This window comes from Pinus tabuliformis, chromosome 7 (genome assembly GCF_031772625.1).
Source record: "Pinus tabuliformis cultivar Carrire ecotype Pingquan chromosome 7, CPIR1, whole genome shotgun sequence".
Classification (NCBI taxonomy): domain Eukaryota; kingdom Viridiplantae; phylum Streptophyta; class Pinopsida; order Pinales; family Pinaceae; genus Pinus; species Pinus tabuliformis.
In genome coordinates, this window is record NC_142293.1 from 1747756278 (window position 1) to 1747780582 (window position 24305).

The 24305-nt window shown below is 38.6% G+C and overlaps 1 protein-coding gene and 1 pseudogene across 2 annotated transcripts; both read left to right on the plus strand.

Annotated features, from left to right (window-relative positions):
- The first annotated feature begins 2567 nt into the window (after positions 1–2567).
- LOC149255320 (uncharacterized) lies at positions 2568–19249 on the plus strand. Of its 2 annotated transcripts, XR_016267224.1 has the most exons (5): positions 2568–2732; positions 4532–8832; positions 8973–11800; positions 12312–12526; positions 18415–19249. XR_016267224.1 is itself a non-coding variant. In XM_089460456.1 (4 exons), exons 2-3 carry the CDS (start codon positions 4639–4641, stop codon positions 11754–11756), a joined length of 6978 nt encoding a protein of 2325 aa, XP_089316582.1. In that variant the 5' UTR covers positions 2569–2732; positions 4532–4638; the 3' UTR covers positions 11757–11800; positions 18415–19249. The 2 variants fall into 2 exon arrangements, 1 of the variants encoding a protein (XP_089316582.1); XM_089460456.1 differs by lacking the exon at positions 12312–12526 and having other exon boundaries at positions 2569–2732.
- On the plus strand, positions 12537–18403 carry LOC149255321 (alpha N-terminal protein methyltransferase 1-like; annotated as a pseudogene).
- Positions 19250–24305: the final 5056 nt, after the last annotated feature.

A 24305-nucleotide genomic window follows, 5' to 3' on the forward strand; every position in this document is an offset into this window, starting at 1 on the left:
ATGTCAAATCGTTTTCTCATAACCATATCTCTTCTCAAGCTAGTATATGATACAATACTTAACATTACATCCCACATCTGAGTGTTGTAAATTACAATATTTAATATAATACTTTGTGATGAAGCTCACCTCCATCCTCTGTGAGCCAACATAAGTAAATTTCATCTACTTTGGTTTTAGAACACTAATATACTATCTTAAGTAGATTTAATATTTTTGCACCTTTCTTCCATTATCTTTCCACATCTACCGCAGATTCAAGCATAACTGTAGGAATCAAGTGGGATCCAGGTGGAAGGGTTGATAGCAGCTATGTCTATGGCAAAAACAAGGCAAACATCTATATATCAAATTCATGCATGTTAATTAAGGTGTTGTGTTCTTGGTTGAAACATCATATAAATTGGATTAACCTCTAGAGACATCTTTAAGATTTGATACATTTCTAGTAAACTTATTACATCCGAATTTCTTTCAAATCATTCATATCAAGTAAAATAAATAGCTCCAATATAGAATGTACTGAAACCCTAGTTCTAAACCCTGGATCACTCCCAAACTGTATAAACTTCAAACCAAACAAAGCTGATGCCAACAAGTTGTCATAAGAAAATATGAAAAGCTAATGTGTAAATCTAAAGGTAAGTGCATTGAAACCCACATTGCATATGTGGCTACATGCTATCGCCTACCCTGAGATCCTCCTAGGGAAACCATGAATATAAAGTACCGAACAAAATATCAAAATTTTATGTAAATTTTTTATTAAGCAATAGTAAGGCAAACACAATCTAGACAACGTATATCACTTCGATCTAAGTTGGATGTGGATTTGCATAGCCTACAAAACCTAAAGAATAAATAATTTATCATATCTAATGCATATATAGTTCTTAGCCTAAAACCCTAAAGATAAATAATTTATCATATCTAATATATCTAATTACTAATAATTATTAATTTTTTTAGAAATAAAAACCCCTAATAATAAATATAAAAGGTGAAAGAAAATAAAAGATTTATCAAACCCAATACTTTTAGGTAACATGTCGATAGCTATCAATCTGAATCGAACAAATGAGAAATCTTTTATGACCTTACATAGATTCAAGTAGCTTTAAGGAAGATTTTCACCACTGTAGGCGAAATTCCCGCTGTGCTTTCGCTTGAGAATGAATTGATCTGTAAAAAAAAAAAAGAATAATGGCCCAAATTTATCCGCAAACATGTGCATTTCACTAGATAATTCAACTTAGAGATAATTTTTTGAAATAGGTTATCAAGTGTATATTTCCTTTTTGTGACAAAACTGCATTGCAACAGAGATACATGATTGTATTGCATTGCAGTGCATGTACATGAAGAATGAAAGCAATGAAAGACAATGGAAGTGACAGAAGACAATGGTGTGACTCGGCTTAACATGCGGCCAAAGAAATACTATTCAAATTTAATTTGTTATATTTTGAAATGAAACTGAAAAACAGTTGAAAGACTTTTGATGTCATCCTTTAGATAGTGTCTAAGACGAAGAATATTCCCTTTAATATGAAATCTTATCCATTCATTTAATAAAAATTCAAAATTTTCCAACCCCAATTCCAATATAGACCATGCTTATCAACATAATTAACAATATTGAGATTGAATGAGATATCAAATATTCACTTTTTTCTTTTATCAATATTTATATTAAAATCAAAATATTTTAATTAATAAATATTTTAGATTGTTTTTTTTTTTTTTTTAAATTAGATAATATAATTTAAATTTTCTTTTATCAATCTTTATATTAAAATCAAATGTTTTGATTAATAAATGTTTTGTTTTTTTTTTCTTTCTTTTATTTAAATAAGGGCAAGAGCTAACGGGCATACTATAGGGCATTAAATGCCCGCTACATATGTCCTTGTTAGCTATTTAACACGCGCGAGTGAGGTGATGGATAAATAAAAAATAAGCCACGCGTGATTAAATAGCTAACGAGAGCGCATGTAGCGGGGCATTTAATGCACTGTAATATGCAGTTTAGCTCTTGCCTTTAAACAACAACAACAATACTTATGAGTAAAATTGTGATTTTATTATTATTTAAAATATATTTTTTCAACATTTTGAAACATTAAAATTTTGTGAAGTATACAACTTAAATATATGTGATTCTATAATATCTTTACCAATTTAAGACCATATAAAAAAAATTAAAAATAATACCATAAAAAGGTACACCAAAACATTCTACTGGATAAAACAGAATATCTATATATCTTCATCATTTTAACTAAAATTTGCCATAAGATTCGGGAAATTGTAGGAATTCTTGTCAGTGACACGAGAGCCTTATTTTATTAAGCCAGTCACTTCGAGGAATTATCATTTCCCATTCGTTTCGCTGAAAACTTCATGGGGAAGAAAGTAAAAGTGGTTATCAAATTATCCACTAAAATATGGAATGACTTGACCAGTATCAACATCATGGTTACCACCCCTAAACTTTAATGCGTACAAGATTCCATTAATGAGTCTTGGGAAAATATTCCATCGCTTTACCGTCAACTATACTTTTGTGCCAGAGACGCTACACACAGTTAAAACCAACATCAACCCCAACAGAGTTCTCGTCGTGTGTCTGGTGCGATTTCCGTTGAGTTTTCAGCGTCTGTCATCAGTTTATATACGTCGCCGTGGCGGAAGAGCAGTGCCGAACTGAAATTTTGCGTTTGCGCTGTCAGGTTTTTGAAATCCCTCCCTCTCTCTGTGTACAAATAACAATTACACTGTTATAGCTGGTAATTTCTTGAAGTGATTCATGGATGATACTTGAAGTGATTATAACAATTACACTGTTATAGCTGGTAATTTCTTGAAGTGATTCATGGATGATACTTGAAGTGATTCATGGATGATATAATTGTGTGGTGCCACATTTTATTTTTTTTGATGTGCTTTGCTTTAATTCAATAGATGAGCGTCGCTCTTTCACTGTCTCTGTGTGTCTGGTATTTTTGAGGATGTGCTTTGCTTTAATTCAATAGATGACCGTCGCTCTTTCCCTGTCTCCGTTTGTCTGGTATTTTTGAGGTGCTAAAGGAATTTGAATTTGTTCTCCTCTGCAATTACTCCCTTGGATGAGTGTCTGTGAAGGTTAGCTTATCTGGTGCTGTTATTTGTTAATAAGTGTCTGTGAAGGTTAGCTTATCTGGTGCTGTTATTTGTTAATATTAGTCCCTGGTTTTTTTTCAGTATCTTTCTAGTTGGCCATGAATGCAATCTTCTGTTGACAGAATGCTAATCAATTAATATGTTGTTGAATTCTGAATGTGTTTAGAATAGAAGTGGTATTTAATTAGTAGTATATTGATAGAGCGATGAAAATTTTTAGGGCTATGTTGATAGAATGAAGGAAAATTTTAAGGTTAAATTTAATCTTTTAATCGGAAGAGTTGTGTCTAAACTAAATCTGGAAGAATTATGTCTAAACCAAATCTAAAAGAGTATTTGTATAATTGTATTATATAATGCTGTGCTTGGTTTTTAACAAATATATTTAGAATTACAGAGTTAATTCATCAAAATTTTTCAATAGTTTTTTCTTTTCCAATTATCTGTGTAACAAAAAGAGAGGTTTTGTAAGACAACACTTTACAAAACTTCCCTAACAAAACAAAAAATTTACAACACATAAAACTATTAGGGATTTTTTTTAATAAACTTTATTTTTCAATAGAGAATTATAGCAAGCCTGATTTAGTAATTAATAGTCACTTATCTTCAATTTACACCTTTCCTCAACATACTTGTTTTTCTGGGTTGAAGCCTCTTAGTACATGTAAATATGCTTTGGATGGGATATTTTTGCAATTTTCCAGATTATTTTCTGGATGTTTTTCATAGATTTCTCTTTTGGAAGAGAACCTTTGACCAGATGATGCAGGATTAGGAGAGAATCTCTCATGACCGCAAGTGTGACAGCTTGCTGTTCTTTGACTAACAAAAGTCCCCTGTAGAGACAATATATCTCTGTTTGATTATTTGTTATATGACCTAGTTAATTGAATTTGTTAAAGATGTATTGTTATAATTTTATTAAAAGATTTATTTTTAGCGATTGGGATAAATGATTGAAATCCTCTCCAAGTTCAATTTTTGCCCGAATAAATTTTGATATAATAACTTTAAATTGTGTTTTATAATAAAACCCGTGTCTTCAAAAAATTGATTTCATTAATTGTGTTTTATAATAAAACCCGTGTCTTCAAAAAATTGATTTCATTTGTTATCGTCTGCGATCATAATAGGTAGTAGTCAAGGTATTTTGCTTCCAGTGATACAGAATGCTCAGTCGAATCACTGAGCTGTGTTCTTAGCGTTTGAAGGTGGTTTTACTTTATGCATAAATGTATATTTTCCCATATTTGTATAGGATCGTGTCTGCCTTGTTATATAATATAGGAGTACCTTTATGGCTGTCCTAGTTAAGAGTTTTCTTTTGCAATTTATCCGAACCATTCTCATTTACTGTTCTCTGCAGATTATCTCTCTGCTTGGTTGGTGGATATCTTTTTCCAAGTGGGATAAAGGAAGAGGAAATTCTGAGTCCACCTGACGTCTGTTGGCCACGGCATTTCAGTCTGCATAATGGAAACAGAGAATAGCCCTGTTTCACCAACAAATAGGGAAGGAATGTCCACTGTGCCTGAGATTTTCGTTTCTGATGATACCATATGGGTGGCAAATGAAGAGGAGGATTCAACATCCTTAGCGCATGATTATGTTAACATGACGCATTTGGCAGTTGAAAACCTTTCTGGGACGCTGGATTCCCCATCAGCAACAGCCATCATAAGTGAACAATCACCAAGCGCATTGTTGAATTCTGAAGGCCTTAAATCTGATTTACTGAACCACACTGGTACTGATCAAGTCTCAACTAAGAATCCGGAGGTCTCCCTCTTTCAAGTGATGAAGATTGTATCTGACAAGCAGGAATTGAGCTTTGTAGACAAGGTCCAGATACCAGAAGAACAGATTTTCCGTCTCTGCAATAGAATTGTACCCAATGCTGCAGAAAACCAACATCCTGGTATTAAAATCAATTTTAACTCCTTGAATATGCTATCCTTCCCCACAATTGGGCTTTACGGGGACAAGCGAACGATGGGTCGAATATTGAAAGAATTGGGTGTCGTAGATCATTCCATTCATATGCAAATGGAGGAAGACAAGTTTGAAGCAGGTTTGTATGTTGGTTTTTTGAAGCAATTCATAATTGTTTTCTATTGGCATCAAGGAACCCATCTCAAAGATGCATCAAGGAAACAGGTTTCTTGCAATTTCATACGGTATGTAGTGGATCTGTGTGATGATATATTTGTGTGCGTTGAAGAGCATAACTTTCTTGACGCTCTAGCTGCGTCTGTCGTCACCACGCATCATAGAATGAGACGAACTCAGAGGCTCAAGATAAGTCATGTTCAAAATTCTGAAAATGATGTCACAGTTTCTTCTGGGTTCAACGTAAACATAGAAAGGTACATCAGTAAGGCTCCTCCTGAAGGTCTCGCAATGCCCAAACATACAATTTTCTTTGCCGAAGGATATCACAGGTGTGCTTTTCTCACTGCTAATTATAAACAGTCAAGAAAGTATTTTAGCACTCAATTAAAAAAAGTTAATGTCAGTTCCCTTCGTTCTGAGTTGGAGCAAATGTCCAAAGACTATGATGTTGATTTCACCAGACTCAGCCATGATGACTTTGTTTCTCTTTTAAAGCATTCTGCATTGCCAGAGTTTCAGAGTTATAATGACTTGGAGAATTCTATACAAGGTCGCCGCATGGAAAGTAAGAAGTGCAACATCCAGTCAAAGCTTAGTGAATTAGAACAGCAAATCTTGCAGAATTTTCTCCAGGTTCTACCTGACTACTGCAGTTTTATTCGATATATGCCTGACTCAGCATCTGAAGAGATGAAGCATATTGGAGATGAGGAGATTCCTACTCAAATAAATAAGTTCCAGCAATTGGAGCATCAGTTGGCTACTATTTGTGGTGGCAAATCGCCTAAGCAGAAACTGCTTTTTTCTGGCGCGGAGATTAAATTTCAACCCTCCATTGGGATGGAATCAGGGTTTATCATTGAAAGATCTGAAAAATCTGCCCACCTGATTTTGTTTGAAGAAGAAATTATATTAAGGGGCATAGGTGAAAGTGACAATACAAACCAGAAGGCGAGGCTTTTCCCCATTTCAACCGATAGATCTGTCAGGAAACGCCCTGTGCTATCAGGTGAGCAGCTTTTTCTTCAATTTGCAAGCAACGGAAAGATGTTACCAGGGATTGTAAAGGTCGTCCAAGTTTCGGACAATGCACTTCATGATTGGATAAAACCTTTAGTTCCTAAAAGATTGCTAAACGTATCACAGAATATTGTTTTCCTGGGTTTCCTTATGAGCAGTGACATTTTTGAGCAAACGAAGAACTTTCGTCAGGCTATTATTGACAAACTTTTGATCACAGAGAGAAGTTTTATTGAAAAACAACTTCTGTTGGCTTTCCTTATGAGCGATGACACTTTAGACCAAGTAAATAATTTTGATATTTCTGACATGAAGAATTTTCTTACTTCTGGTAGCCTTGATATTATTTTGAAGGAATTAGATTCTGTGAAAGCAGACCTTTCACCAGATTTGCAAGATTCATATCTGCAATGGCAAACAGTGTTTTCTAATTTTAACCTTGATGAGACCTTGAGCAGTGCTGTTTTTTCCATTAACACATGGAAAGACGTTTGTTCATCCATCTACAAAGATGGAAAAGAAGAATTCAGCCAAAATGTCCTATCAATGATTAGGAAGGATATGCTACTCCTGCTTAAGAAAAATATTGAATCCGAAAGAGAGGCAGCAGAAAAGCTTCAGGAGCAGCAGTTCAAAGAGGATCTGAAAATTTTTGTTACTCAAACAAAGGAAAATCTATCCCAAAGAAGAGTGCTTGGAAGACGTGCTTACATTGAAAGCTTCTCTGTTAGAAAGTTGTATATGGGGTTGGGAAATTCGGAAGCAAGCTTGCGAATTTCAAGTGAAGAAGAAGAAAAGCCCAGTATACAATGGATGATTGTAGAGATGGCACCAAAGAAAAAAGATTTAGATGAGTTAAATTCAAATTACATGCATCACATTATTCCATCTTTCTCAAACCCATTTGAATTATTGTGCTGTGATCCTGAGATACAGGATATCAGAAAGGTTTCATTTCTGAGATCTGGTGAGTTGCTGGTTTTTATCCATGACAAAGAACTTAATAGGCTGAACCTGTACATGTTCCCAAAGCTAGGACCATTTCTGCATGGGAGCAATCCTATTCAAACATTTAAACGGGGTTTTGATTTGATATCTTTTGATGAATGTACCCGATTCCTGGCATTATATGAAGCTCAAGTATCCAAGGTTTTAATATACAAGTTTGATGAATCATTCCGGAGAATAGACTGGACAGGTGTTGAAATTTCGTTGGATTGGTTTTCTGGGAGTACATGTATAAGATGGATGCAGTGTATTCCTGGGAAAGCAGAATTGCTTCTAGTTGATGACACAAACAGGGTTAGGGTGGTAGAACTTCATCATCAGCCTTTGATGAAACCTAAGCATATTAGTCTTTCTTCAAGTTTTCTAAATGCATGCATTTCTGGGGATGGTTCCTTCTTCTTTGTTCTTCAGGCGCGCACAATGTGTTCAGATCACAAAGAGGAGTGCATCTCATCTTCTTCTCAAGAAACTGCTCAAGAAAGCAAGGTTTCACCCGAATTTGAGCTCCAAGTTTACATGTTAGGTGATGCCATGTCCTTTCTGAAGAATATTTCCTTGGATATAAATGTTGGAAATGTTGGTGATTTCCAGGTGAAGCTTGTATATTTTGGTTGTCAGATTCACCTTGTGTACTCCAGTGTTGTTCCTGGCTCTATTTCTTCTAATATATTGAATCTAGTTTCGGCCACAGAAATTTTGGAGTTTCAAGAATTAGCAAAACAAAAGTCAAATTCAGAAAGAGATTGCAAGAATGACATGGACCAGGACTCCCAGAAGAGTTGTGCTACCTTAGACTACATATATCACATTTTTGATAAGTTTGCAGTTAGTCCTGCACTCTTTAGAGGAAGTATCAGGGATATTAACTTCCATGTTTTGCTAAAGTCAAGTGATACTCTTGGAAAAGACCTTGAGCAGAGAAAATGTGAAGAATATTTGAAGATTCTTATCGGGCGGTTAGAGAAAGAAAAAGGGAAGGATTTTTCAAATCTGAGGATTCAGTTCCAAGTTCAACCGTTCGAAAGTTGGGACTCGAACAGTATAGATGTCTCATTCCCTCTCTGTCTAAAAAAGCCATTGGGAAACTGGGTCCGTCAACTTATATGTCTTGTACCTATCCAAATTACTCGTGCTGAAAACAATGGATTACAGCCCTTGCTTGATGGGCTTCAAATACCACCACACCTCACTTATGCAGATAGCATATCCCTAGCAACTTTGTTGCGCTTTGGTTTGTATGATGCTGTCTTGAGTCAGTGGGATGGTAAAATCAAGGTAATCTCATCAATGGGCAAACAAAGTAGTGGTAAGTCGTACCTACTAAACCATCTATCTGGTTCCCTCCTTGATGTAGCAGGGGGGAGATGCACTGATGGAGTATGGATCACAGTTCGGATGGATTCAAAGTGCCTTTATGTATTGATGGACTTTGAGGGATTAGGGAGTTTTGAGAGAACAGAGCAAGAAGATATGTTGCTGTCAGTCCTAAATGCTGCGTTGAGTAATTTGACAATATTCAATAAGAAGGTTTGTTTTGAGGACTGTTTTATTAGTTTGGTTTTCCTGGTTTGATTTTATCATATTTCAATCTGCTCATCTTTACCTTTATATTAATGTAGCTGCTCAAAGATTTTATTAACAATTGTGAGTCATATCTTCTTAATCAGGATTTTCATCTTGACAAAGAGACCGAAGTTATCTTTCAGCGTTTCCAAAGTGGGGTCAGCTTGGTTAAGAATGATGAAAAGTTGTTCCAGGGATTATTCTACATAGCGATCAAGGATGTTGATGTCTCTGATGTGGAGGATTTAAAAGATGAATTTCGGGTAAAACTTCTACAAATTTGTAAAAGATCTCGTGAAAACTTTCTGACGAAGATGTATGGAGGAATGGTTGAACTTGCGGCAATGCCTCCTTTTACTCGACAAGAATATCATCAAGAAAGTCTATCTGATATTGCTTTGACTGTAGAAGAAGAGTTGGGACATAGTTATGAGAGTGGCCGTGCTTTCTTAAGGGATTTGAAGCTTGTTATTGCCCAGATAGCAGCAAAGGATTGGACACCTGTAGATTTGAAACGGGTTGCTATGAAGGTGGATATCCTTCGCAGGAACTTGATTTCTGCTGTTAAGGCAGGATGCCTTTCTATGCCAGGTGCCAACAAAATGCTTATGAATTTTGACTCAGAGGAAGAGGTAAGTGATGCTCCAATTGTAATTGGGGATCTCTTTATTGATTTGCAGGACACTGGCTTGGAGCTTGCAGCTATGGATGAATCTACATCAAATGACAAAATTTTGTACCATCTCAGATCGAAACTAGAAGGTGTCTTGGAAAGGAGAGGCAAAAGTGGTGATTTTTGGCACTCTAAATTTCTTGACTTCTTAGTGGCATTGGCTGATAGACGGCGTCACCGTGTTGAAAAGTGGCTTCACTGCAACACTGCAGAATTTTCTGGGAATGCTGATGTACAAAAGTTGCAACTGGAGGCAATTTTAGCTCTTGCAGAACTGAAACAAGGACTCTCTCTATGTGGTTGTAAATGTTCTGTATGTTTTTGGCGATGTGTTCTAGAGAAGGGCCATTCCTCTGATCACTCTTGTATGGGTAACCATTGTTGCGATGAGAAGTGCACATATTGCTCTCTTGAATCACACCACGGAAATGACGTGGAGGAATGCCGAAATTTGGCGGGTCATGATGGGAGTCATGACTGCAAAAAGAAAAATCATACATGTATGCAGCTCTGTTCTTTATTTGATAAATCATCTAATTGTAGCAAATTTTGTTGTTTGAAGGTTGGCCATGAAGGTTTTCATAAGTGTAATTCACCTCAACATATGTGTAAGATGAATTGTTCTCTTCCAAGCTGCAAAAATCCATGTGTGATAGAAATTGAGCGTGGGGATCATCAACAACATGCTTGTCATGAGAGATATTGTCCAAACAAATGCATTATGGAGGGGTGTCCTAGAAGCTGTGGTCACAAAGATCACTTCCATGAATTGACAAGTGATGAACATCTCTGTGGTAATGAACATGCTTGTCGTAAGAAATGTGAAGCGGATGGCATTTGTGAGATTTTCACTGAACTTGTGCGACAGACACGCTCATTTCAGGGCAGAAGAGGTTCTTTCGATTATGAACATGTGTCTGAACAAAATGGTCTGCAGAAGGATTGTTGCATTGCCATTCCACCTTTTAAAAGATACCATGAAGGCGAGCATCTCCACACACTAAATCCAGATGCAGTGCATTATTGTAACGCAAGATGTCAAGCTTGTGGATATTTTTGTCAAAGACCCATAAATCATTCTGGTTTACATCATACGGTTCATGGGAACATGAGGAATGTCAATTTTGCTTCAGAGAATGAAGAATTTGATATCCAAGGTAGGAAATATACTTGGGGGGAATCTGGCGTGGCAGAGATGTGTAACATGCATTGTAAATCTCAAGGTCGCGGCCACATTCATTTCATTCGCTGTCCTATGCATGATAATTGCACAAGTCGTATCTATGATGGCTCTCGGCATGAAACAAGAAAATATGGCCCTGACGAAGATGTGGCAAAAGACGAACTTACCCATGAGACCTACTGGAAGCAAATGCGGTTTGAAGATCCTTGTACTGATGACGAACAGACAGAGTTTGCTCTATGTAATCATCTTTGCAGGTCTGAGGAGCATAATGAAATTGCTGGCAGTTCCTCAAGGTCTTACTGCACAGAGAAATTATGGCATGCTCCAGTGAAAAGAACTGCCCCAGTGGAATCCTCTGCTGGCCACATAACTGCGGATGGTCATGTTTTTGTCTGTAACCATTCAAAGAACATACCGCATCATGTGGTTTTTGTTATTGACAAGTCTGGCTCAATGTCCAGTTGTGACATAAAACCAACCATGGCGAAATTTACGAGTCGACACAATTGTAGGCTGGGTTGTGTGTATGAGGCTATTGTTCGATTCATTGCTACTCGGCGAAGAACTACTCATGATGATTCTCTATCTGTGGTTCTGTTTGACGAGACAGCAATTCTTGCTCTAGAAATGCAGGAGATGAAGGGAGATATAGTGGACAGACTTGTTCAATATGTTGCAACGGGGGGAACCAGTTATTCTTCTGGTCTGAAACTGGCAGAAGAAGTAATTTATCGGGGTTCCAATAATCCTACTATGGATACGAAGAAGCCAACAATTATATTTCTGAGTGATGGTGGAAATAATGATAGAAAAGATCCTGTTGATTTCGTGAAGAGACTAAAGAAGATAGAACCAGGGTTGATATTTCATACAATCATGTTTGGAACAGATCCTACAGTTGCAATCTTGAAGAAAATGGCAGGAATTGGGAACGGGTCCTTCCAACATAGTCTTGATGAAGTGCAGTTGGCACGAAGCTTTGAGAATTTAGCCACTAGTCTCAAGCCCAATGTTGCAGCTTTAATCTGACGATGTTTCTTCCCAACTTCGAGTCCACTCTTTATAAGCTTAAGGTTTAGTATAATCTTCTGCCTTTCTAAAATGAAAATTTTTAAAGTAAAATCTGCAGAGGTCTTTTCGAGTTCAATTTTATCCTTTGCTAGGCTGTGGTCTAAAGCAATTAATATTTCCAATCCAGATGTTGTGGTCTTCACAATCTTGTTAAATTAGTTAATTAAACTATGTACTTCTCTTAGATGAATTAGAGAGACCCAGAGTCTGGTTCATTAACCCAGGGTTGCAGTGTGATGAGTAGAAACCGGACATAAGGCTTTCTATTTTGAGTAAGCACAGAAGCAAATAGTGGTTTGTACTTATATTTATTAGATGCAGATGATATGAGCATGCCTTTTAAGTTTTCTTGGAAAAAGGAAATTCTTGATGAGACTTATTTCATACTATCTTTTGTTGCCACGAGTATTGGAATATCCTTGAGATGATCTCTGCTACTAAGTTTAAAATATCAAAGAAAAAACATCTCCATTCTACTGCACAATATCTGAATTTGCTTGACTATTTTTGCAGGTTATCAGGAATTCTTTTGACCTTTAGATATACAGTCTAGACTTTTATCCACTCAACTCTTAGTATCATCTGTTGATGTACAGAGATAAGGAAGGTGCACTCTGCAACCCAGGTGAATGAGATGTGTCTTGTACGTCGGTCTCTGTGAAATGCTTATTAACTTTTGTATCATCTGTTAATTTACAGAGAGAAGGAAGGTGCAGTCGACAATCCAGGTGAATGAGATCCATCTGTCTTTGTAAACTGCTTATAAACTGAGAGAATTGCTCCATTTCGTTTATCTCAGTCAGTGCTTATTAGATCTGGGTTAACTAGCATAAATACATGCAGTTATACGTCGGACATAACCATGCATCAAGTATTGCAAGTATTGGCCTATATATCAATTTAATTCGCTATATCATCAGCAAATTGCAGATTTACAACTAGTGCCATTATGATGGGATAGTGCACGAAACCAAACTCAATATAACTTAGAAGAATACCACACATAACATACTAGAGCTGCGGCTCTAACATTCGAATTGATTTTTTGTTGATTGAATTGCTTGAGGATACATGATTAAATAGATAAAAAGTCTTATGGAGAATTTTCCAGAAATATCATGGATAATTCTCTAGAAAGATGTTTCGAAGCCAACACTGTTACTAATTTTGGAGACTACTAGAAACTACAGCTACCTGGGAGTAATTATTGTAAGGACTCTGGACACCACATATCTCCACAATGGTATGATATTGTCCACTTTGGGCCTAAGCCCTCATGGATTTGCTTTTGGACTTATCCCAAAAGGCCTCATACCAATGGAGATATTTGTCCATCTTTATATACCCATGATCCTCCCCACCTCTAGTCAATGTGGGACTTTGGTCGTATACCCAACAATCCTCCCCTCGAACAAAGGACCATCGAGCCTCCCCTCAAACGATTATCCATCCGTCCACTCTCTACCAACCAGGATTCTCCGCTCCAATGCGTTGGAAGCACACGCCTTACATGGAGCACCACCTGCCTCGAGAGCTTGCTCTATCCCAGGTCAACTTTTCTTCATCGTGTTGGGACTAGGACACGTCCATGAAGAATCCGGAGCACACCGCCTGTCTAACCAAGCTCATCCATGGATCCCATCGTGATATTACTGGGGCCCACCACCTTCGTTCAATTATCCGAGGATTCATCCACTTGGCTAATTTCGGGGCATGGCTCTGATACCACTTGTAAGGACTCTGGACACCACATATCTCCACAATGGTATGATATTGTCCACTTTGGGCCTAAGCCCTCATGGATTTGCTTTTGGACTTACCCCAAAAGGCCTCATACCAATGGAGATATTTGTCCATCCTTATATACCCATGATCCTCCCCACCTCTAGTCAATGTGGGACTTTGGTCGTATACCCAACAATTATAACTTTCCAACACATTACATAACACACTGTTTCATTAGGGTCTCTACTAAGAGGATGATCAATTCATAATATGATAGCTAGGAGTAAATTTATCTAGGTTCCATCGTAGATCTTTTATTTTGTTCAATTCTTCATTTTTGCTAAATTGTATACAGAATACTTGTATTTGGAATGCTGATCATCCATACATAGCTGCTGCTACACCTTTAAATACAATAGAGCAGACATAGATTAGACCTTTATATTTGAGTTGATATAACTAAAGCGCTGTGGGGTATGTTCCCTGCCAATACTGAGGTTAAGAGATTCCTAGAATTTAGTTAGAAATAATTAATTCCTACTTGTCTATGGTTGTAATTCTCTATTTGAAGAGTTTGTTTCTACATAATAGGAATTAGCTAGAATATAGTTTCTCCTAGTTTAGTGTGTGGTTGAGAGAATCTCTCAACCACACTACTGTACGTCTAAGATAGAATTCCTATCTTGAGACTTTTGCTTGTATAAATATGTGTGTAATTTCCTTGATGCAATATAATAGAATATATTTGAGTGTGTGCTATTTTATCTTGGTATCAGAGCTTCAGAGCCCGTAAGGGCCTCTGGCCCTTCCTGGGCATAGGAAAATAAATCATTTATATTAGTGTTAAGTTTGTTTGTCCATCGAGGTGATCTGTGGCAGTATAGTGGAATTGATACGAGCTGCGGAGGAGATCTGATTGCGTAGAGGAGTGCTCGTGGATTGAAGTGGTGCCTTCACAGTTGAGGCCGAGTAAACGTGGCTACAGTGGTAGCGTTCCTGTTAGCTTGGCATCGTGGTATCTCTGTTGCCGGATCTGTGGAGGAGTTGCAGAGACTGAAATAGATAACTTGAAGAGGAGCTGTGGAACGATGTCGTGGATCTGGTGATCTGCAGCTCGATCAAGAGCCAGTAGATCGGTTGAGCCGGCGGGGCAGCATAGTCGAGCCGACCGCGTTGAGTGGGAATAGCAAATGACGCGTGTTGCAGAGCGATCGCATAGAGCGTAGAAAGCAGAATCTGAAGTCGTTTTCAGGTGGTGTTCTGGCTTCTGGTGAGCGGCTTGCTAATAGTACCAGCTAATAGATCTGTGGTGCCATGGATCTGTGTGTGGATCTAGCGGAAAGGGCGCTGTTAGTTGCGTCATGTGGGTCTACATGGTTGTTTGTCTGGTTCACTATTTTATTCAATTTGATTCGTTGCAATTCCAATTCCAATCACGTGAACATGGACTGTAACACTGCCTACATCGGAGCCTGGAGCGTTGTTGGTAAAAGCTTTAGAAGACTGCACAAATCGAATCTCAAGACGCCGATCTGTTTGTTGTATTGTTCCTGGCTGCGTGGAGATGGACGCTGCCCAAATCTGAACGATCTGAGTTGTGCCATTGCAGTAGGTAGTATAGGAGTGCCGTGGAAAAAGCGTTGGAGAACGTTGGAGCGCTGGTTTCTCTGGGCAACCAACAGAGGAATGATCAGTTCCTGTCAGGGCCATGGGCATGTCAATGGCCAAGACGTGAAAGACAACAATGAGTTCCTTGTTGACATTCTTGGTGAATGCTTAACACAGAATGGGCATTTGGTTGCTTTGGATTGTGGAGCAGGCGTTGGGAGGGTCACAAAGAGCTGACTTCTAAAGCATTTTCATGAGGTGGATCTGGTAGAACCTGTTTCACATTTTCTGGAAGAGTGTTCCTGAAAAGATGAAGGTTGGCAGTCAGTCCAAATCAGTGGCAAATCATTCTGTGAATTTTTACTGTATTTCTCTGCGGGAATTCACCCCAGACGAAGGCAGATATGATGTTATATGGATTCAATGGTGTATTGGTCACCTTACAGACGCTGATTTCGTTGCATTTTTTTTAATCGAGCCAAGGCGGGATTATATATATACAAAACGAAGGCCCAGAAAGGCTTTCCTCAAAGAATTGTATCCAGTCAAAATGTATGCGTTGACAACAGAGCCACCTGCAATCGTGCAAGAGGTTTCCCATGAAAGAAGATCAAAGAGACGAACTAAGAAATCCCCAATCATGTTAGCAGGACTGGTTGCGAAAGGTGCTCAGTGATCATTAAGAGCAATGCAATCAGAGTGATGTGCAGGCATTGATCAACTTCAAGTAAACTGTTAGCAGTTCGAGTCCTCTGCATTGGGAAGTCAACAAGAGTTGTTGCGTGGAGAAGAAAGCAGCGTGGGTAATTTTTTTTTTTTTTGGTGAGCTGTTGGTGAGTGCGGATCTCCTCAACGTTCTTGATGCCTTGCTACTACGCCAGTCTGCTATGTGGTTTGTTTGCAATTCACTAGTATGTTTGGTGCAGATCAAAAGTGTTGCCATGATGTCATGTTGTATATTGTTTTAAGAATGGTCATGTGAGTAATGTAAATCTGGTTGAAAGAATTAATTTATTTATTGTGACATTTAGCTTGGCAAACTATTGTCACGAGTATAAATCTATGTTGGAATTTGCCATTCCAACAATAGACAAATTTATTTGCAGGAATGTTCTACTACCAGATACGATGATGACATGACAATGAAAATGGCATCAAAGAATAGTGGTTGGAGCTACATGATGATCGCGTTTGTGTGATCAGGGGAGTAGATTGTGATGGAAAGTAGCGAGCATGAGGTAGCATGCTTGAGAGCAGTGACTAGCCTTGATACTGTAGGGGAAGTGGCATTGTTTCCAGGGGAGTAGATACTGAAACGCAACAGAGGAATGGACCGTGGAGTCCTGGATTATTGTTCTTGAAGGGAAAATTGTGTTCTCTTCGTATGGCTGTGTGCCTATGTCTGGATCATCAGTGTTTGAATGCACTACATTGAGTCCAGGTGAAAAGTCATCAATCCGTTTCTTTATCAGTAGACCCCTCACATGTATCGTTGGTGAAAAATGGCTGCTGGTATGTTTGGATGGGTAGAGATAGAGAAATTAAACCTGAAGAATTTATGTTTTATTTAGTTTCTTGGAATCATGTTTAAACATTATTGAGCCTTATTGAGCCTAGCTAACTCAATGTAGGCAAAGTTATTTTGTTAGAATTTGCAACTCTAACGAATGACAGGTTAAGCATGGAGTTCCAAGAAGTTATTTGAACAGACAAGGATGCCCAAGATGTGAACAATGAACAGATGAGGTAAAGCAGCAGCGACAAAGTTTATGGTGGACAACAAAGTAGATGTTTGTTTAAGTTAGTGTGGTTTGTGGAATAGACTCCCTAGCATGTTATAAACAAGTCCAGTTGTTGTAATGGTCATTGTATGTACTTAGAAACTCCAAAATGTTGAATTGAATGTAAGCCTTTTAAAGGTATTTGAAAGTTCGTGGTGATCTTAAAACCGCTTTGTAATGGATTGCCTTTGTCGCTGGTTCGTGGTGAGCCAGAAACCACATACAGAGCCTTAGTGGCTACAGGATTTGCCCGATGATGGCAGATCGGACTTGCCCGGTGGTGGCAGAGCCTTAGTGGCTACAGGATTTGCCCGGTGGTGGTAGATCGGACTTGCCCAGTGGTGGCATATTGCCTGAGTGGCTAACGTGTACACGGGAGCTTTGTGCTCGTAGGAGCAGGTGGATTGCAGTAACACCTGGCTCACGGTCTCAGATATTGGTGTGTCTGAGCATAAGAGGGATGGTGCACTTTTCTATCTGACAGTTGTGTCGAAAGGCGCAATCAGCGCAACTGTTTGCGATTGTTATTTGGACATGAATATTTGGCTTAGAAAGGCACTGATCTCTCTTTGTTTTTGGAAGTTCTGCACATGCAATTCGCCCGATGGTGGTGGATTTGTAGGTACATATATGCAGTGATAATGGTCGACAAAATCATGTATGCAAAGGACATCCTACAGGACTAGCGGTTGCAGCGGTTGGTACCCATACATTCCGGTGGATGGTTGCTCTTTTATATGGACGTCGACATATTTTTTTGTTATGTTTGACCACAACCAGACTTTGTGAATCACTAGCATGACAAGTAGTCATTAAGGGGGGGAGTTAGAAATAATTAATTCCTACTTGTCTATGGTTGTAATTTTCTATTTGAGGAGTTTGTTTCTACATAATAGGAATTAGCTAGAATATAGTTTCTCCTAGTTTAGTGTGTGGTTGAGAGAATCTCTCAACCACACTACTGTACGTCTAAGATAGAATTCCTATCTTGAGACTTTTGCTTGTATAAATATGTGTGTAATTTCCTTGATGCAATATAATAGAATATATTTGAGTGTGTGCTATTTTATCTAATTTAGCGTCTGAAACATATATATTAGAACTAGAACCATTTTCTGTTTGGGAATTGCATGGGTTTGTGAGGATCTGCATGATATAGCCGACAATGTAATGTTCAAATATGAGCATCACTGTTTAGTTTGTAAGAGGAACTTGACAGGTTACTTGTATATTGCCTAGGTTGACTACGTTTACAAGTAAATGGTCGTTGTGTCATGATGTGAATACCCTCAAGATGCTGCAAGATGCAGATTGAATGCAATTGTTGAGAAAGTGACTCTTGTTTTGCCTGACTTTTTCGACATTTTACTTTCCAAAATCAAGCTACCTCTTTACTTCTTGTCTTTGACAGAATTTTTTTTTCTAAAATCTGGAGCATTTTAAGTTTTTAATAAACAAACAGCTCATATGTGAGAATACTCATTATATATTTTATTTTGCAGGAAATGTTCAGAAAGTTGGGAGAGCTTTGTGAAACCATAGGGTGGTCAGTTGTTTTCGCAACTTAGTTTTGGCACAACACAATATATTGGACTGACTGATATTTCCGGCTTATGTTCATATGGTTCTCAAAGTTTCAAAAGGTCAAAGAAAACGTTTGCCAAGAATACTACTTAGACATCATATTTAATGTTGATCTATATGGAAAACTTTAATAGACAAGAGGGGGATGGGAGTCTCTGTAACTATTCCTGTCTTGGGTTATGAATGAATGAATCTTGCTATAATATCCGTTTCATGTTTTGGCTTATGAATGAATCTTGCTATGTTATCTGTTTGTGGGTAGAAATTTGTTGTTAAGTTGCTTTTGGCATTGATTCTGAAAGAAATGTTAACACAGTAGCTCACATAATATTCCCTTTTCCGGATGTGGTCAAGATGGACCTCTAGCATTGGTGGCAGCCAGGTTACAAGAATGGTATTTGCCTATGGTATTTACAATGATGTTTGCCCATGGTATTTATCTTCCTTTTTATAGAGTCCATCAAGCCTATAAAAGGGGAGAGAAGCAAGACATTTGCATCATCCTGAGTTTGTCTATCTTATTGTGTATTTGTTGAGAACTTCGGGTGACCAGTGCCAGCTTGACCCTGAGACAAAAACCCAACTGTGATATCTGTCTGGTGGATCCATCTAGGGTTCACAAGTGTGCTTCAACATTTAGTATAACCCATTTGATGAGCAGCCACGCATGACATTGGCAAAGGCTCCACTATTAATTATATTGGCATGTAATATTTTTCTAGTTAGTAATAAAATAAGTGGCTGCATTTTTCAGATCCCTTTATGTTCTGTGTTTTTGGTTGTAGCTATTTTAATTAGAACACTATAATGTGCTGGAACTATTGAATATTTTGCTGTTTGGGATCTTACAGCTCAGGTGGGTGGGCTGTTTAATTTTAAAATATTTTAAATATATTTTATTTTAATAATTTATCAACTTATCAAAATCATAAAACTACAGATTTACTGTCATAATTTTATTAAAAAATTTCAACAATACACCTCATAAACCTTGCAAAAGTGAATGCAACCTAATTTACAATGAGAAAGATGTGATGAATGATGTTAGAATAAATATGAAATGACCAGAAAACAACTTGATCAATTTTCTTGGTTTGATCAAATTGACTCCAGTTCCAAAATATTCTGTTAATTGTTGGCTGCTGGCAGGTGGCTACCTTGAGATCCTTTAGCTGTCATATTATAATTATTCATAATAGTAGATTATATATCACAAAGAAATTGAAAAATCTTAAAAGGAAAAAGATAAAAACATGTTTATGTTAATAATTATTTGCGATATTTTTGAATTCTTATAATTCTCGTTAATATTTTAAAGTTTTTTTATATTACTTTATTAAACAATTACGAAAACTAAAATACAAAGATATAGACCAAGACCTATGGAGGCCTTCAGCAGAATGGAATTTGCTAAAGATCTGGGCAGCTTTACCCCTATTTTGCTTGGTTTTTTTTTTCAGAAGAAAAAAATCTGAATATGTTATATTGAGATCATATAATCAGTTAGATTACAAAAAAGGATGAAAATTGTTATATCTGTCGATGATTCTGCATGAATCACAATCCTTAGTAGGAGACCAAGGAAAACCCGATACATCCAGTGCATGAGAATGAGAAAGGAGCTGGTGCATCAATACATCAAAAAGGGCTTAAAGCGTCATAGAGAAACGAAATGGGCAGCAGCGGATGAGTCCCCTGAAGGGAATGCTGTGTATCAACGCGCATCAGAAGATCATTCCGAAGGCAGGCTACCAATGATCTTGGAGATAATGATAGCAGGAGGGACAGTTAAGTCCTGAAAAATATGGCCGCAACGCCAATTCCAAATATGCCAGATCGTGTTGAGGAAGATAGCGAGCCAGAAGGGCCGCTGAGACGACCACCAAGTGAAGGCCTCCATGACCGAGGAAAAAGGAGTGATAGGAAAGCCAAAGCAAGATGAAAGATCGGTCCATAAGGCAGAGGTAACCGAACAGTGGAAAAACAAGTGGATGTTAGATTCCGAATGGGTAAGGCAAAAGCAGCATCGACTTGGACCTTGCCATCCTTTTGTTTGAAGAACGTCCCATACAAGATTCCTGTTGTGAAAGAGAAGCCAGGCAAACAAAATGGATTTAAGAGGACAAGAAGCTTTCCAGAGCTTAAGAGGGAAGGGGGAGGGAGGAGGCGGGGAGGAGGAGGTGAGGGCTGAGTAAAGGCGCTTGACAGAGATGGGGCGAGAGGAGGAGTCTGTCGAGCAAATAAGGGAATCATGAGTCCCCATCTGAAGGATATTCAGCTGAGAGAAGTGGAGGGTGGCGGAGGTCCAAAGGCAGCGAAGAGGTGGAGGAATGTGTAGTTGTTGATTGGTTTTCCAAATGGGCGATAGGGAGGACCACGAGTCAATGAGCATGGACCAAGTGAAGATACCCCTGCTGTGAAGAAAAATGAGGAGAGTCGGGGAGATGTGAGATTCCAAATTGTAGAGAGTGGGGTCGAAAGAAATGAAAATGGATGATCCAGAGTAGAAGCACCATTTGAGAATGCTGAAGAAGAAGCGCTGTTGTTTTCGAAAGCAGCACCAGATGGGAGATCCAAAACAGATCCCAAGTGAATCTTTCCTGAGCCAGTAATCTAGAGGGCGCCCCTTTAAATATTTCTGCTTGATAAGAGAAGACCATGGGCTGTTCCCAAATATTGCCCTGTGCATAGATTTGACGATGAGAGCATTGCCAAAACGCTTCATGTTGATAAGGCCCCACCCGCCAATCTTTTTAGGAGTGGTGATGAGATCCATCCTTGCAAGATGAAGCTTTGATTGATGGGAGTGTCCTCCCCACAGGTAGTTGGCAGCAAGAGACTGGATTGCTTTGTGGACTTTTGCAGGAAGAACAAAGAGATGGCCCCAGTATACTGATAATTGCGAGAGAACCGCTTGAACGAGAACAAAGCGTCCAGCTAGAGACAAAAGTCTATGCTCCCATTTAGATATTTTACTGTAGAATCTGTCTATGAGCCATAACCAATCAGAGAATTTGTTGTTTTTGATTCTAAGCTTGAACCCGAGATATGGAAGGCCTTCAGAGAAAAGAGCAAGGTTGATGCCAAAGCGATTCGCAACCCATAGGGCATTGGCCAGGTTGGAATTGTTATGAAATAACATGGACTTGCCACTGTTGATGAAGAGGCCTGTGGCCGCATGGAACTTCTGAAAGATGATATATAAACATGCCCACGATGCCTTGCATAACATAGCAAAAATGAGGATGTCATCCACAAAAAAATTATGGGATAGAGAGACATCCTTACAAATCTTAACTGGTTTGCACCTCCCCTGAGAGACAGCAAGATTGATGTGCGAGCTGAGGGAATTCATGACTAAAATAAAAAGAAGGGGGGACAGTGGGCAGCCCTGGCGAAGACCTCGTTCCGCCTGGAAGAAGGAGGAAGGAGGAAGGAGTCCCGTTGATGATGACCGCATAGTTAACTGATTCAACACAAGCCATAATCCAGCTGCATGCCCGAGGCGAGAGGCCGATTTTGGCAAGAAGAACTCGCAAGAAGCTCCAACTGACACAGTCGAAGGCTTTGGACAGATCTATCTTGAGAGCAGCCGCATCAATGTTTTTTGCGGAAATGGCAAAAATACCTTCTTGAGCAAGGGCAACGGCGTCGAGAATAAGGCGGTCTTTCAAGAAGGCATGCTGTTGCGGAGCAATAAAGGAGCTGATGGATTTCTTCAAGCGCTCCGCAATGATTTTAGAGACAATTTTATAGAGAGCATTGCAAAGGGCGATAGGCCTGTAATCCCCAAAGGATGCTGGGTTCTCAATCTTTGGGATTAATGCAATGAAGGAAGCCGACAGATTGCTATTTATGCTTCCAGCTTGGCAAGTGGCATTGACCATGTTGAGAAGGTCATCCTTAAGAATGTCAAAAAAACGAGAGAAAAACTCAATTGGGATGCCGTCAGGACCGGGACTTTTGTCCTTTTTGAAGCCTTTTATGACGCTAGAAAGTTCACCTTCCAGAATAGGAGTGAGGAAAAGATCGTTGGCGGCATCATCGAACATGGTGGGGAGGTGGTTAACCGCCCAAAGCATGTCATAGATGTCATTACTCTGGCGCTTGTATTGATTCCTGAAGAAGGTGGTAGCAGCAGCGGAGATGTCATGTTGAGTAACAAGAGTGTTACCCATCGAGTCCTTCAAGCTCCAGATTGAGTTCCTTGATCGACGCGCATTGGCAATACGGTGAAAGAACTTGGTATTGCTATCGCCTTTCTTGAGCCAAAGGAGTCGGCTCTTCAGTCTCCAAGCGGCTTCCTCTTTTAGAAGGAGGGCTTGTTTCCTCTTCTCAAGAGACCAGAGAAGAGTCTTCCTGTCAAAAGTGAGACCGTGGATAGGAACAGAGGACGAGATGCCTTTGATTCTTTCTTTCTCAACTATGAAATTACTGTATTAAACAATTACCAAAACCAAAATACAAAGATCAATCGGCTACCACTAAGCTTAACAATCGGCTAGGTAGTTGATACCAGTGAACTTAACCATCTGAATGTGATTTTTACTTAAAACTTTATTGATCACCTATTCTATTACTAGTCTCACCAATCCAGTGACTTGCTGGGAAGTGGATGTAAAATTTCATCAAAATAACGACCCAACTTGCATCAAAATAACAACCGCAATATTCTGACAAAGTCGATACCCCTACAAAATACCTACAGACTCATATCTTAGTGTCTGTTTTCTCATTTAGCATAACTCTTCTCCACGCAGTGATGTAAAACAGCTTATATGAAATAATTTATGGTGTAATTTTGAGTCAATGGCTTGTTGGGCCTCACAGTTGTTTTTATCTAACAGATTATTTATTCATTATTATAATTATTTACGACCGGGATCTGCTTACAGAGTGTATAACGTGAGATCTAGCGGTCTGCTCTCTGCAGTGTAGCTAGTCGACATGTTTTTCAATGAAGATTTCCAAAACAATCTCTATTTTATTTCATTTTCTTCATTTTCAAAAAAGAATTCGTAGTCATCTTCTTTTGTCTTTGGTCATGCATCACGGTTGGTTGACCACTGATTTGTTGCAAAATATTTAGTCAATCTATTGATTGGATTGACCATTGATTTAGTTTATTGCAAAATATTTAGTCAATCGATTGATTGGGCCGTGATGCATGACCAAAGAGAAAAGAAGATGATTACGATTTGTTTTGAAAATGATAAAAATGAGATAAAATAGAGATTGTTTTGGGAAGCTTTATTGAAAAGACTAAATATTTTGCAACAATAGATCGCTTTGGCGTTCGTGGGTTAATATAGTTATGATTATGCATGAAATGAGCACAATAGGATTCGGTGGAGTATTGATTGGGATTTTGAATAACTGAAACGTATTATCCAGTCAATCGATTGAATAGTTGACAAGGAAGTATTCGTGACAGCATGGACCATATCGATTCTTGATGTTTTTAATTGAAAAGGCGACTCTTGTACTGGCAGAAAACCAATCAGACATGCATGATATTATGTCTTGAAAAATAAGATGCTGCCCAACATTTGGGCCCTGTGAGTTGTCCCCTTCCGCATTTTAGAAGTACAATCTACGATAATGTTAAATTTGTAATTTTAAACAGCGCGACAGTTTTGGTAAAACCGCCTCGGTCTCCCCGCACCGCCTTTGGCAAAAGGTTGTTTCTGTATGAAGGGCTCCGACACTATCAAACTCCGCCACGCGTCCCTTGTACAAACGCCAATACTGCCTGCTCCCCGGCCGTTAAAGGTCGTTTCATTTGCCCGAGGTTGGCTTGCGAACCTCG